Source organism: Diospyros lotus, chromosome 4, assembly GCF_014633365.1.
Source record: "Diospyros lotus cultivar Yz01 chromosome 4, ASM1463336v1, whole genome shotgun sequence".
Taxonomy (NCBI): Eukaryota; Viridiplantae; Streptophyta; class Magnoliopsida; order Ericales; family Ebenaceae; genus Diospyros; species Diospyros lotus.
Window position 1 is genome coordinate 42,480,141 of NC_068341.1, and position 14,531 is coordinate 42,494,671.

At 35.7% G+C, this 14,531-nt stretch overlaps 1 protein-coding gene across 15 annotated transcripts in view; it reads right to left on the minus strand.

The window, feature by feature from the left end:
- Positions 1–14,531, minus strand: part of LOC127799090 (potassium channel SKOR-like) — a 93,825-nt gene that overhangs the window by 70,242 nt on the left and 9,052 nt on the right. For all 15 annotated transcript variants that reach the window (XR_008022540.1, XR_008022541.1, XR_008022539.1 and 12 more), the window contains exons 8-12: positions 13,595–13,693; positions 12,679–12,900; positions 12,167–12,355; positions 604–679; positions 202–496 (exon numbers count right to left, since the gene is read on the minus strand). Coding sequence is in view for 11 of the 15 variants with exons in the window: in XM_052332819.1 (XP_052188779.1) it covers positions 202–496; positions 604–679; positions 12,167–12,355; positions 12,679–12,900; positions 13,595–13,693 (881 nt within the window). In the remaining 4 variants the exon portion in view is untranslated. The remainder of the gene's footprint in view (positions 1–201; positions 497–603; positions 680–12,166; positions 12,356–12,678; positions 12,901–13,594; positions 13,694–14,531) is intronic.

Below are 14,531 nucleotides of genomic sequence, written 5' to 3' on the forward strand. Positions count from 1 at the left end.
TCATCCTTTTCTTTCTCTTGTTGGAATTGGAGTAGCAAGTGAATGCTTAGCCAACAAATAAAATCCAGGAATTTCTTTTTGACTTTGCTAAAAACCTATACCCCTTACTAGATCAAATACAGATCAGAAGATTCCTACTTAAACAACCAGTCTGTAGGTCTTACCAATGTTTTATTGTAGCAAGAGGATGACTAATTATACCTGTCCTTTGATAAGACACTAGCCCCAGCTTCCAAAAGTAACTTTGCCATTAAATATAATCCTTGAGAGGCAGCTACATGAAGTGGTGTTCGTTGATCATAATCTTCGCAGTTTGGATCAATGCCATTGGATAATATCCTCTTGAGGAAATCTGAATCACCCCTAGCAACCACAGCACATAAGAAACTTCCAGCATCATCAATCTTTAATGAAGCCCCTTGTTTAACAAGTGCTGAAGCGACTCTGTCATGTCCATTCTTGAGGGCTTCTAACAAGGGAATGTTTCCAAACTTATCTATCAAGTTGAAAGAAGAAATGCAAATTACTTAAGTCTGATGTAGCTGAAGTGGAATGAATCTTACAAGGCCACAAGCAAAAATGACAAGTACATTCAAAGATTACCTGTAATATTAATGTCTACACCTTCTTGAACAAGGAAGAGAGTTACATCTTCATATCCCCTTGATGCAGCAAGATGCTGTTGGGAAAACATAAATTAATAAAACACACAATGGTAATTTCTTTTTTAGTCAGGGACTAGCATTTCTTTGAGATAACAAATCTACCTCTGGATATGAACTAAAAATTGTATCAAAAACAAAATAATATTGATTAGATTCATAACTTTTCAGTCTGCATTAAGTCCAGATTGTATTTACTGTGTCATTCAGCACTTGAATAAAATGAAAATTAATTACAGCCAAACAAAGAGCTGTTTCTAAACTGTCTGCAAAACTTCATTACTTCAACATAACAAAAAGGGGCACAATATATGGTGTACATTTGTTTGGGGAATTTGGCTTTTTGGGGGGAGGGATTAGAAGTATCAAGGGGTAAGAGCTGGGATTATTTATACCATACAATTAGATGGATTATAAATATTTTGTTCGTTTATACAAGATATACTCACATGTAATATATATATGTGTGTCTTTATATAAACATCACTATACATTATTAAATACTTTAATAGATAAATTGATTTATGAAATATATTAATAATGAATAAGGTAATGTATTTATTAATATTAATTGTGACAACAAATATTATAATATAGATAGCTAACTTAAGAATATTACAACAACAACAACATATCAAGTCTTTATCCCACTATGTGAGGTCGGCTACATGAATTCTAAACTTCCATGTATTTCTATCTTTTGTTATATCTTCATTTAGATCCATACACTTCATATCAAACTTTAATGTCTCTCCCAAAATCTTCTTGGGTCTGCCTCTACCTCTTTTTTTGACTAATTGTTCCATTTCATCAACTCTCCTCACAGGAGCGTCTATTGGTCTCCTTCTCACATGACCAAACCATCTTAGTCTAGTCTCTCTCATCTTCTCCTCGATTGACACTACTCCTACCTTATTACGAATAACTTCATTTCTAATCTTATCCTTCCTTGTATAGCCGCACATCCATCTTAACATCCTCATCTCCGCTACACTCGTCTTTTGCTCATGCTGGTATTTGACTGCCCAACATTCTGAGCCATATGGCAAGACTGGTCTTATAGCTGTCCTATAGAATTTTCCTTTCAGTTTTAATGGGATTTTACCATCACATAACACCCCCGATGCATTTCTCCATTTTAGCCAATCTGCCTTAATTCTATGTGCGACATCCTCATGAATTTCTCCATCTTTTTTAATCACTGATCCCAAATATCGAAAATGGTCTTTTCTTTGTAAGATTTGGTCTTCCTATTTTATTATAACATCATCCACTCTTGCATTCTTACTAAATTTACATTCCATATATTCTATTTTCCTTCTACTTAATTTAAATCCCTTAGATTCTAAATTACTTCTCCACAACTCAAGCTTAGTGTTCACTCCTTCTTTTGTTTCATCCACCAACACTATGTCGTCTGCAAATAGCATGCGCCATGGCACCTCTGTCTGAATATCTTTAGTGAGTTCATCCATGACTAGAGCAAATAAGTATGGACTTAGTGCAGAACCTTGATGCAGTCCTATTGTAGTTGTAAACGGTTCAGTATCTCCTCCGCATGTTCTGACCCTTGTCTCTACACCGTGATACATGTCCTTAAGGGCTTGTATATAGGCTATTCTGACTCATTTCTTCTCTAAAACCCTCCATAATACTTCTCTAGGAACTCTATTATAGACCTTTTCTAGATCTATAAACACCATATGTAGGTCCTTCTGATGATCCCGATACCTTTCCAATTAGGCGCCTCAGTAGGTATATAGCTTCCATTGTTGACCTACCAGGCATGAAACCAAACTGATTTTCCGAAACCTTTGTTTCTTTTCTGAGCCTCTGCTCTATTACTTTCTCCCAGAGTTTCATGGTATGGCTCATTAGCTTAATTCCTCTGTAATTTTCACAATTTTGAACATCTCCTTTGTTCTTGTATATAGGAACCAAAGTACTCTTCCTCCACTCATCTGGCATCTTTTTTGATTTAAGGATCGCGTTAAATAATTGCGTTACCCAAGAGATGCCCTCTTCTCCCATGCATTTCCATGCTTCTATTGGTATATTATCTGGTCCCACCGCCTTATGATTTTTCATTTTTTTTAATGCTTGTCTTATTTCATTTGAACTTACGCGTCGATAAAATGTATAGCTCATGTTCCCTTCGAAGTTACTAAGATGTCCCAACCTAACTCTTGTGTCGCCACCATCATTGAATAATTTTGTGAAATACTCCTTCCATCTCTCCTTAATCGCTCCCTCATTCACTAATACATTTTGATTTTCATCTTTTATGCATTTCACTTGATTTAAATCCCGTGTTTTTCTTTCTCTTGCTTTAGCAAATTTATATATATCCCTTTCTCCATCTTTTGTATCAAGTCGTTTATATAAATTCTCATATGCTTTTGACCTTGCTTCACTAACAGCTCTTTTTGCTGCCTTTTTGCTTCCTTATAATTTTTTTGATTTTCTTCATTTTTGCATTGATATACAGCCTTATAGCAAGTTTTTTTATTTTTTATTTTCAATTGTACCTCTTCATTCCACCACCAAGACTCCTTAAGGTTAGGGGCTCTACCATTTGTCTCTCCAAGGACTACCTTTGCCGTGCTTCTCAGGGCGTTGGCCATTTCTTTCCACATTTGGTTTGTCTGTCCTTCTCCATTCCATTCCCTTCTACCCCTTAATTTTTCTTTGAAGATTAGTTGTTTCTCCCCTTTTAAGAATATTATTGTAATATATTTTAATATAAAATTTAAATCTTGTTAGTAGAGCATTATTGTTAAATGGTATAAGACATTAAATAATATAGTATATATCAATGCCAACAAGTGCAAAATGTGAGATTAACTGTGTTGAGAATGTAATAACGAATATGCAACCATACCAGAAAAAAAGAATTAGAAATGAGATTGTCTATGATGAGGTTGGACTGGTTCCCATTAAAAATGATGTGCAAAATGCATTTAATAGGGTGGACATGCAAGATCAAGACCACTAGAAAAAGAATTTGTAAGACCATGGAAAACTCTTAACCATGGCACCAATTATCACAGTCTCACAAAAAGATAGATCATGGATAAAGACCATTGGCGAGTTAAATTCCATATTCCAACCCCACCAGTGAGATCAAGTCTTGGTTTTTGTTGCATTGTATCACATTTAATTTGATATACATTCTTTAAATTATATATTAGAAAATAAAATTCATAAAATATAATAATATTGTAGTCCATATTGAATCCATATACTATTACCTATTACAATATATTAGTTAAACAAAAAATGAAAAGAAAAGATGGCCGGGGGGGGGGGGGATGTCGTTTGCTACATAATCAGTGCTGAGAAGGAAAAGAGACTAGCAATACCCAACCCAACCCCTAGGGGATTCCAAATCCTCCACAATGGAGGATTAGGAATCTGAATCTGCATGTGAACTGGACTACTAATTCAATGGGGATTTGCTCAAAGCAAACCAGTAGGAGGATTGAAGGACACAAGAAAATGGCAATCCAAGTTCCTTCCCAGTTCCTCCACATGATTTGTATGTATTTGGTAAATATGTAATGAACCTTTCCACTGCTTGGGCATGATTTCTTAACCAGTTTTTAAAAGGCACGATCTTCTTGTGGTATGTCCAAGTACTAAATCTCCAAAAGCCCTCAAATAGGTTACTCAGACATAGAGCATAAATTCTTTTAGAACACCATGGATCTATTGCTTTAAACTAAGCGCAAATATATAACAGAGTAAAGAGCAACTCCTCACCATTCCTTCAAGTATTTGGCAACATAGTTAAATGATCCATGATGGTTCAACGGAAAAGACGTAAATCCCCTTGTAGAAAATATGTAGTTATTCAGTTTAGAATATTCCATTTGAGTGTACAGTTTGTTATAATTTTATTTCTAGAATATTTAGCAGTCTATAAGTCATAACTGACTCCTATGGAACAGTTACATCTATACCATATATATTGCTCTATAAATTTCGAATGAAGTTATGTTGATTTTCTATCAAATTCTACATAGTATCAGAGCAGTCCTAACACCAATCTATTCATTCCAAATCTGCAACTGATTTCATTCCAAATTTGCATATGATATTTTTGTTTGTTCTTCTCAATTATGTACCTGATTTCATTTCTATTCCACTGAGCATTTGGATCATGTTTCTCTATTGTTTTTCATCTGCAATGGCTTCTACTGTTGAAGTTTCCTCTTCCTCTCAAATTTCCTCAATTCTGACCCCAACAAGAGGATCCAATTCCTTTGCTCTTCTTATTACCAGACATAAACTGAATGGCCACAATTATCTATAGTGGTCTCATTCAATCATGATGTTCATTTGTGGCCCAAGAAAAGATGATTATCTCACTAGTGTTACCCCTAAACCAAAGACTGATGATCCAATGTACAAGGTGTGGAAGATAGAGAACAATCTGGTCATGTCATGGCTTATCAAATCCATGACCAATGAAGTCAATGAAAAATTTATTCTCTACGAGATGGCACAAGAAATCTGGATAGCTGCCAATGAGACATACTCCGACACTGAAGATGCAGCAGAAGTGTAAGGCCTAATTTTTGGGCCTTATGTTGAGAAGGCCCAAGAAGAGCTAGCCAGGCCCATGTGGCCATATAAAAGCCCTAGGGCTCCCATTTCTCCCCCCCCCCCCCTTCTTCTTCTACACCGTTTCAATCACTCTCTCTTCTAAGAAGCTCTGTAAATCACCAGATCTTGCAAAATCTGACCGTTGGATCTTGAATCCGACCACATTATCACTGTGAAATCATCACTGTGAAATCAACCCCGATCTACAACAAGGTAAGCTTTTTATTTTTATTGGCTTTATATTTAACATAGATTCAAGAGAGGTGTATGTATATATGTGTGGATTGGGGTTGGCCGAGACTTTAAACTTAGATCTACAAAGATCTAGCCATTAGACCTTGCTAGTTTTTGAGTACGTTGGTTAGAGGGGTTAAGGGAGTCAAGTAGTGGCCTTGGATCACCGGAAAACGCCGGTCGCGGTGGCCGACAGTGACTGGCAGTGTGCTTTTTAAATCTGGCCAAAAATTAAAAGTTAGATCTACGAAAATCCAACCGTTAGATTTAACCCATTTTTGGATATATTAATCTCCTTGGCTTGGCAGTTCTGAGAGTAGGTTCTGATCGTAGAAACCTCCGGTTGACGGTGGATACCGACAGCCGATAGTGGTCACAGGCGACCGGCGACGGCGGCGTGGCTGGTTCAAGTTGTTGTTTTTCTTGGGTTTTGGCTAGCAGTGGCAACCTTGGGTCGGTTAAATACTTAGGGAATTTAATTTTTTAATTATTTAATTCTTATGTAAATTGATAATTTTGACAGGTGATTTTGATGCGCCCCAATCGAGAGGCGCTTGAGGGAGTCCTGCAACTTCTATAACATTGCGAGTGGGTAAATTGTATTGTGGTGGTAATTGTTGCATTCATATCTTCCATTATATTGGCATTCTATATGCTACACATAAATTCCTTCCTTCTCTGCATTTGGGAAAGTAGAGTCCATCTTGTCTAATTTGCGCATATTGACATGTGTGGTTGATTACATTTCCTTAAGATTTCATTTGGAAAGACTATGACTCATGATATTGTGAACTGTGAACATTGACACTTATATGGACTATATATTGCATGTGACACTTATTACTGTTAAACAATAGCATAAAACGTATATTAAATAGAGTGACTGTTAGAACCCTATGTAGCTAATCACAGTAAGAGTTAGTCGTTGATGCACCACGTATGCATGTGGGTGAGAGTACAATCCACCTTTTGTTGGCAAGAGTACGGTCCACCATCCATGTTTATTTCGGCGAGAGTACGGTCCACCCCAGGAGGATGGAATATGTAAATTTTGGTTCTAAATAGTTAACTCCTAGATGTGCATGTTTATTCGTCATCTCCTATTATGTATTATATGTGTTGAGCTTGACATGGCATGAAGATTAATTTGTTGCATCGATTATGCTTTCCCCCATTATAATGCTCTTTACCTCTCACTAAGCCAATGTCAGGCTTGCCCCTTAATATTTCAGATTTTGTAGGTTGGCATCATTTTAACGGTAGGAGTCGTGGTAAACGATTTTACTTCATTTACTCTAGTCACGCTCCGACTATAGCACATATATCTCATTTCACGGGTTTGAGTACAGGGAGGTTTAATGTTTCTTTCGTATGTAAATTGGTAAATTTTGCATATTGTAAGTATGTGATGAATTATGGGCCGATGGGCATTTCAATTTATATATTAAGAGAATGGAAATATCTTCTGTAAGTTATTTGAATGTTCAAATGTCAAAGGATTTTGTATATTGTAAGGCTTACTATTCCCTTTTGGAGTTTGTGGCTTCTTAGGGGATATTGCCGATCACGGTCCTGGATTTTGGGTCATGACAGGAAGCCTTCGAAATTGAAGGAATAAGCCATGACTTTTGTCAAGGGGATCTCACCGTCACCCAATATTTTAGTTGACTGACAAGATATTAACAACAACTTGATATATATGAGACAACAGCATGGGAATGTCAAATTGATGTTGGAAAATACAAGAAGATTGTTGAGAAGAAGCGAATTTATAAGTTTTTGCTAGGTCTCAATAAGAATTTAGATGAAGTCCGAGGGCAGATTTTAGCCATCAAACCTCTACCAAATCTGCGTGAAGTTGCCTCAGAAGTGCGACGTGAAGAAAGTAGAAAGAAGGTGATGATGGATACAGCAAATCAGCCACTAACTACTAAAGTTTCTGCCATGCTTTCTCGAGAAACTGATGCTCACCGCACCAAGAAAGGCAGACCTTAGTGCCATCACTACAAAGAGGCAGGACACACCTAAGATACTTGTTGGAAAATCCATGTCACCCCTGATTGGAAACCAAGAACTAAGAAAGAAAGTCATGGACATCACATTGCAACAGAGGAGAATTCTATTGTAGTTCCAAATGGTCAATTCAGCAAAGAACAAATGGAAATTGTTCAGCAGTTAATTTCCCAAGCTCAACAGACATCAATCACTCCAACCACTGCCCATTCAACAACATCTACAATAGCCTAATCCGAGATTCTGATCATATGATTGGCGATATATCTCTAATCTGAGATTTCCAACCTTGTTCGAAAAATTACACTGTGCATATTGCTAATGGTTCCATATCAAAAGTGTCTGGTACAGGTTTTATTATCATTTCCAAGAACCTTACACTTGAATTAGTTTTATTGGTTCCAAAGTTGGATTGTAATCTACTATCTATTAGTCAGCTTGCTTGGGAAAAGAATTGTGTTACTAAATTTTTCCCAAATCATTGTGTTTTTCATAATTTGAATTCGAGACAGATGATTGGTACTGTTGAGATTCTATATGTTCAATGTGAACGAGTCCTCTAGAAGACAAACTCAGAAGACAGTTGATGGGAAATGTTCTTTTTCAACTCTTAGGTTTGGTAATGATAGTGAAATTATGTAATGGCACAATCGTTTTTGTCATCCTAGTCTTTTGTATTTCAAAGAACTCTTTCCATCCTTATTTAATAAAAATTCAATTAATATTAAGTTTGTCAATTATCTAAGCATGTTCGTAATTCTTATCCACATCAAACTTATCAAGAATCTCATCCTTTTCATTAATTCACAGTGATGTTAAAGGACCTTCTAAAATTAAAAGTGTAATTGGGGCAAGATCGTATGTTTCATTTATAGATGACCATACTCGTCTCTCATGGGTATTTCTTATGAAAGAAAAATCCGAGGTAGGTCAACTATTTAAAAACTTCTACATCATGGTTTAAACTCAATTCAATGCCAAAATTCAAATTCTCCGTACTAATAATGCCAAAGATTATTTTAATTCTATTGTTGGGTCATATCTAGTTCAAGAAGGTATAGTCCATCAAAGTTCTTATCTTAATACCCCTCAACAAAATGGGATTGCTAAAAGAAAAAACAGGCATTTGTTAGATGTTACTCAAGCTCTTATGATATCCTCTCATGTTCCTAAAATTTTTTGGGGGAATGTTGTTCTTACTGCTACATATCTTGTTAATCAACTGCCTTCTTAGGTTCTCAAATTTCAAACTCCATGTCAAGTCTCTCTCAAGTCAGATCCTACCAACCATCTCATCTCGTCTATATCTCTTAAAGTGTTTGGTTGTACTTCTTTTGTCCAGATTCCTCATCAAAATCAAGATAAATTTGATCCTAGAGCCATTAAATGTATTTTCCTCGATTATTCTGCAAATCAAAAGGGATATAAGTGTTATTCTCCTCTCACAAGGAAATTCTATCATTCTATGGATGTTACTTTCCTAGAAAAACAGCCTTATTATTCCAAAACCAACATTCAGGGGGAGAGTGAGAATTCTAAAGAATTTTGGTTTTGGGATTTTGAATCATCTCCTACTACTGTCCTTCCTTCTACTCCTAGTCTAAAGTCTCATGTCACTGAAAATCAGTCAAATTTATAGCCTTTAAGTGTTCCATTACAACAGTTACAGCCTTTGAGTATTCCTTCAACTGTTAACAACAAAGAGTTAATTGTCTATTTTAGAAGGAAGAAAGAACAAGGACATGTAGAAGAACAAGTGCAACTCACTTCGAACCATGAAGCTGAACCAAATTCAATTCCAAAAGAGACACAAAAAGGTAACATTGTTTCTAATTCTGAAGAGGTGAATTTAGATGATCTTGATATACCAATTGCCCAAAGAAAAAGGTGTAAGGTCCTGCACAAAGTATCCCATCTGCAATTTCCTATCTTATAAGAGGTTGTCCCCAGAATACCATGTTTTTACTACTAAACTCACAGATTTCAAGTTAGAAGCTCTCCAAATACTTGAATGGAAGCAAGCTGTAAATGAAGAAATTAGAGCACTTTAAAAGAATGGAACTTGGGATGTAGTCAATTTGCCTCCTAGAAAGAATCCAGTTGGATGTAAATGATTTTTACCATTAAGCACAAAGCAGATGGAAGTGTTGAAAGGTTCAAAGTCCGATTAGTTGCTAAAGGTTTCACACAGGCTTATGACATTGACTATCAAGAGACTTTTGCTCCTGTTGCTAAATTAAATATAATTTGAGTACTTTTATCTCTAGTAGTGAATAATGACTAGAAATTACATCAATTAAATATCAAGAATGTTTTTCTCAATGAAGATTTAGAAGAGAAGGTGTACATGGAGATACCTAAAGATCTTAAGGATCAAACAAATTCAAATAGTCTGTAAGTTAAAGAAATTTCTTTATGGTCTCAAACAGTCTCCTAGAGCTTGGTTTGACAGATTTACTAAAGCAATAAAGAAGTTTGGCTATTCATAATGTCAATCTGATCATACTTTGTTTATAAATAGTTCTCCTAGTGGAAGAATATCCACTATTATTGTGTATGTGGATGATATAATCCTAATAGCAGATCATGAAAAGGAGATTAGCAAACTCAAGAGATTTCTTGCAAATGAATTTGAAATCAAAGACTTGAGAAATCTGAAATATTTTCTTGGGATAGAAATTGCAAGATCCAAGACAGGTATTGTAGTTTCTCAATGTAAGTATGTTCTTGATCTACTTAAGGAAACTGGAGTGCTTGGATGCAAACCTTCAAATACTCCAATGGGGATTGTAACTAAAGATAGAGAGGAAAGGAAAAATGCTCCTACTAACAAAGGAAAATATTAGAGACCGGTTGGAAGACTTATTTATTTATCACATACAAGACTTGATATTGGTTTTATAGTAAGTGTAGCCAGTTAATTTATGAACAATCCCACTGAAGAGCATATGAATCAATTGTATCACATTTTCAGATACCTAAAGAAAACTCCCAAGGAAGTTCTATACTTTAAAAAGATTAAGAAGAGGAATATTGAGGTATTTACTAATATAGATTGGGATGGTTCTATTATTGATCGCATGTACTTTTGGATATTGTACTTATGTATGGGGAAACTTGGTAACTTGGCGCTGCAAGAAGCAAACAGTTGTGGCTCAAAGTAATGCAAAAGCAGAATTTGGAGCAATGGCTCATGGAATTTGTGAAAGAATGTTGTTAAAGTGATTGCTCCTTGAACTTAAAGTTGTATCAGGAGATCAAATTAATATGTTGTGTGATAATCAAGCTGCTATAAGCATAACTAAAAATCCAATTCATCATGATCAAAATAAACATGTGGAGATAGATAGACACTTTATAAAAGAAAAAGTTGAAGATGGGACCATCGATATTTCCTATATATCTACTACTCTTCAAATTGCAGACATTCTAAGCAAGGCTCCACCTAAGATCAAGTTTGAGGATATGAGATCCAAGCTGGGTTTACTTAACATTTATAACCCAGTTTGAGGGGGAGTGTAGAAAATATGTAATTATTCAGTTTTGAATATTCCATTTGAGTGTACAGTTTGATATAATTTTATTTCTAAGATATTTATTTTTCTTGTTTGACAGTTTCTAAGTCATAACCGACTCCTATGGAGCAATTATATCTATACCATATATATTGCTTTGTAAAATTTGAAGAAGTTATGTTGATTTTTTGTCAAATTCTACACCCCTATTTATCTTGCTTGAAAACTTATGCCAGATTCTCTTGAAAAGCAATAAGAAGCCTTCCAAACTTTTGCAAACATAGCTTCTCGAAAAAGGAAAGAACAAAAATAAAGCAAGTACATGCTAAGTAGCTCAAAAAGAATAGGAAAGTACATGTCTAGAGAAACCTCAATGGCAGAATATATGGAGCTGTTTAAGGAACACATTCAAATGTTAGAAGCATAGAAATTGGAACATGCATGTGTGTGTGTGTGTGTGTGTGTGTGTGTGAGAGAGAGAGAGAGGGGGGGGGGGGGGGGTTTGTGTAACTTGTGTTAGAGAAGAAGATGGAGATGATTTGGGAAAGGGAAAAGTTTTTGGAAAACTGCATTTTCCAAATCTTCAAATTGGTAAGGAAAATTTGGAAAACTCATTTTAGGAGTTTTCGAAGCTCAGTTCAATTTTGGAGAAACCCATTCTCCAGATCTCCATTTTCTATTTAGAAAAATTTTGTGTTTGAACGAAGTTTCCTAATTTCCATTTTTTGTTGAGTAATTTTTGAAAAACCGGGGGTGTTTTCCAGAACTAAACAGCCCATACATGTCTAGCTTCTCCAATAGAAGTTCGTTCCAGTGATTGCTAACCGGACTAAAGCATTTAACTTGTGATCAAGTGTACAGTAAAATAGTACAGGAGCTACTGCAATACTCTCACATGGATGTGGTTAAATAAGGAAAAAACATCAGAATACGGTAGCTTACTAGGAACTATCTTCAAAAAGAGTTCCATAAAACGCGTATAGAAAAGACAAAAAAAAAAAAAAGGAAAAAATCATCATGAACTGATTGATGAGATAATACCTTTTTTATGAAATTAGGATCATGTCTAGCAAGGAGTAAAAAGGTAAAATGATTGAAACTACTACTTATAATTTTGAAAAGATAGAATCATACCAACGGTGTCCTTCCATCATAATCTGTTTTGGTGGGATCAGCTCCAGCTCGTATCAAACTTTTGAGTTGATGCAGATCTCCATGATAAGCTGCACTGTTAACTCTTAGAGCAAGTTCTGCCTCTTGCTTTCCAATATGAAATGTGATATCTGATTCTAGTTGCTTCAGACGAAGATTTGATTCTTTTCCCTATCAACATACATTATTTTAGGCATCTGATCATATAAATTAGTTATTTCCCTAAATTCTGAAAGGGTGTTCCCAGTGCACGAGACTCCCCATTTTGTGATAATCCGGAGAAAGTCATATAGTTACGCAGCCTTCCCCTTGTTCTTTTTTGCAAAGAGGCTGTTTCCACAACTCAAACCCATGACTTTTCAGTCACAAAGGAGCAACCTTACTGTTGCTACCTAGGCTCACCCTCTTAAGCATTTGTAACCACACCTTCATGGGAGAAGGGAGTGCAGCAAATTAAACAAGCAGATGATTAACATAATAGCAAACTAAATTACCTCTAGAAGGTTGTTCAGGATTCTCCTCCCATCATGAAAATATATCTCAAGTATATTTGAGAAAGACTGCTTATCGAGGCGTAGAAGCCTACATAGCTCACAAACTCGAACGGTATAAGGTTGAGGTATGTTGCATAGAATAGAAATTTCACCAAATAAGCTGTTAGGTTCCAGATTTGATATAGTTTCCTCTGATCCATCTGCCCCTATACCCACCTCCTCCTGCATACATAGTTTTCATCACTCTTATGATGCCGGATAATAATAACTAGGTCCGAGGAAACCATTAAGAATTATGTAATCCAACATAAGGCAATGTCTCAAGAGTTATTAGCAGTGATGGGAAGCAGGGGATTCAGGATGCCATTTCTTTCTCAACCCAGTTTAGAGGATCAACATGGTTCATCTATTGTGAACCCCAACCCCCTTTTCTCTTCTTTGTCTCTTTTTCTTTACTTGAGGAGCAAACCTTGGAATGAGAAAGAAAAGCAAAGTACACAGATATGCAATAGATGTTAAATTATTAACTGTTCATGTTTGCATTGTTGTTAACAAACAATGGACAAAGAAGCCTACCATTCCAGAAAAATGGAAATTTACAACTAGTGCGAATGTCCTCCAACAACAGGACAGACACATCCACAACAAAGCAAAATTAACTCCAGTGACTTATCTTAAACAACTAATTTATGGTGAGATCAGGATGACAACTCAGATAAAAAAAAAAAAGAGAGAGAGAGAAAATTACCAATGTACGATGTATCAAACAATGAATTAAAAGTAAAAAGTATATGAGCTTAAGCTATCAAAAGGAAACAGAGCAACAAGATGAAGACAGAAGAAAGAAGAAGATATAACTCACAGTAACCAAGTTAATATTCGTAAAACACATGGTCAGTACAAGATAGGACCATACCAGCATACCATGACAGACAAAATAAAGTTGATCAACCACATTTCCCTGTTCCATTATCACTTCTCCTGGGAGAAAAAACTCCTCGTGGACTCTGATTACCTGCAAGAACATCAAATTTATGAAAATCGACATTTGCCTAGCTGCCAAGAGCAATCTTTTGTTTTTTTGTCTTTCTATTTTGTTTACTTAGTTGTCAATCAATAGAGACACTGTGTTGAGCATCAAACAAAGTCAAAACTGTCATGCAATTTTATATTCATTTAGTCATGACGAAACAGGCTCGCACAAGCAAGCTCATATACAAGATGCCTAGATAAGTCACATGTTTGAGAACAACATTCCAGAGACTTCAAGTCACTGTAACCCATTTCCATGGACAGTTGGACATGTAGTATGAATACTGTTACTTCAGGCTAATAGAGTACAGCATTAAGTTGAATAAAGTCCAATCTGTGGTTCACTGCTAATTGAAAACTCTCCAGTCCCTAAAGGGTGTACCCTGCTCATGTAAGGGTATTACCTGGTTAGATGCATGTCAAAACAAGAGCATAGGCATATTTTTATTGATAATTCAACATGTAGTATTATACCACCATTTCAGGATAATCGAATACAGCACTAATTTGACTGCCGTAAAAGCTGTGGTCACTGCCGTAAAAGCTGTAGTTCACTGACCATTTAAAACTCTTCGCTCTACAAACAGTATACCTTCACACTGCTTGGCTTGGACTATACAGAGGTAAATGGATAGAAATGTGCCAAAACAAGAGCATGGTCTTACATACGTAGCTAAAGAAAATGAAAGAAGACAAGTTACAAGTAAAAATATAAAATAGTAGGAATCTGAACTACATTACATTCATTAAAACACAAATAAATTTCATACTTCAGGAAGATTGGGTGGCCATTTTTGCAATACAAACCATTATTTTACTCC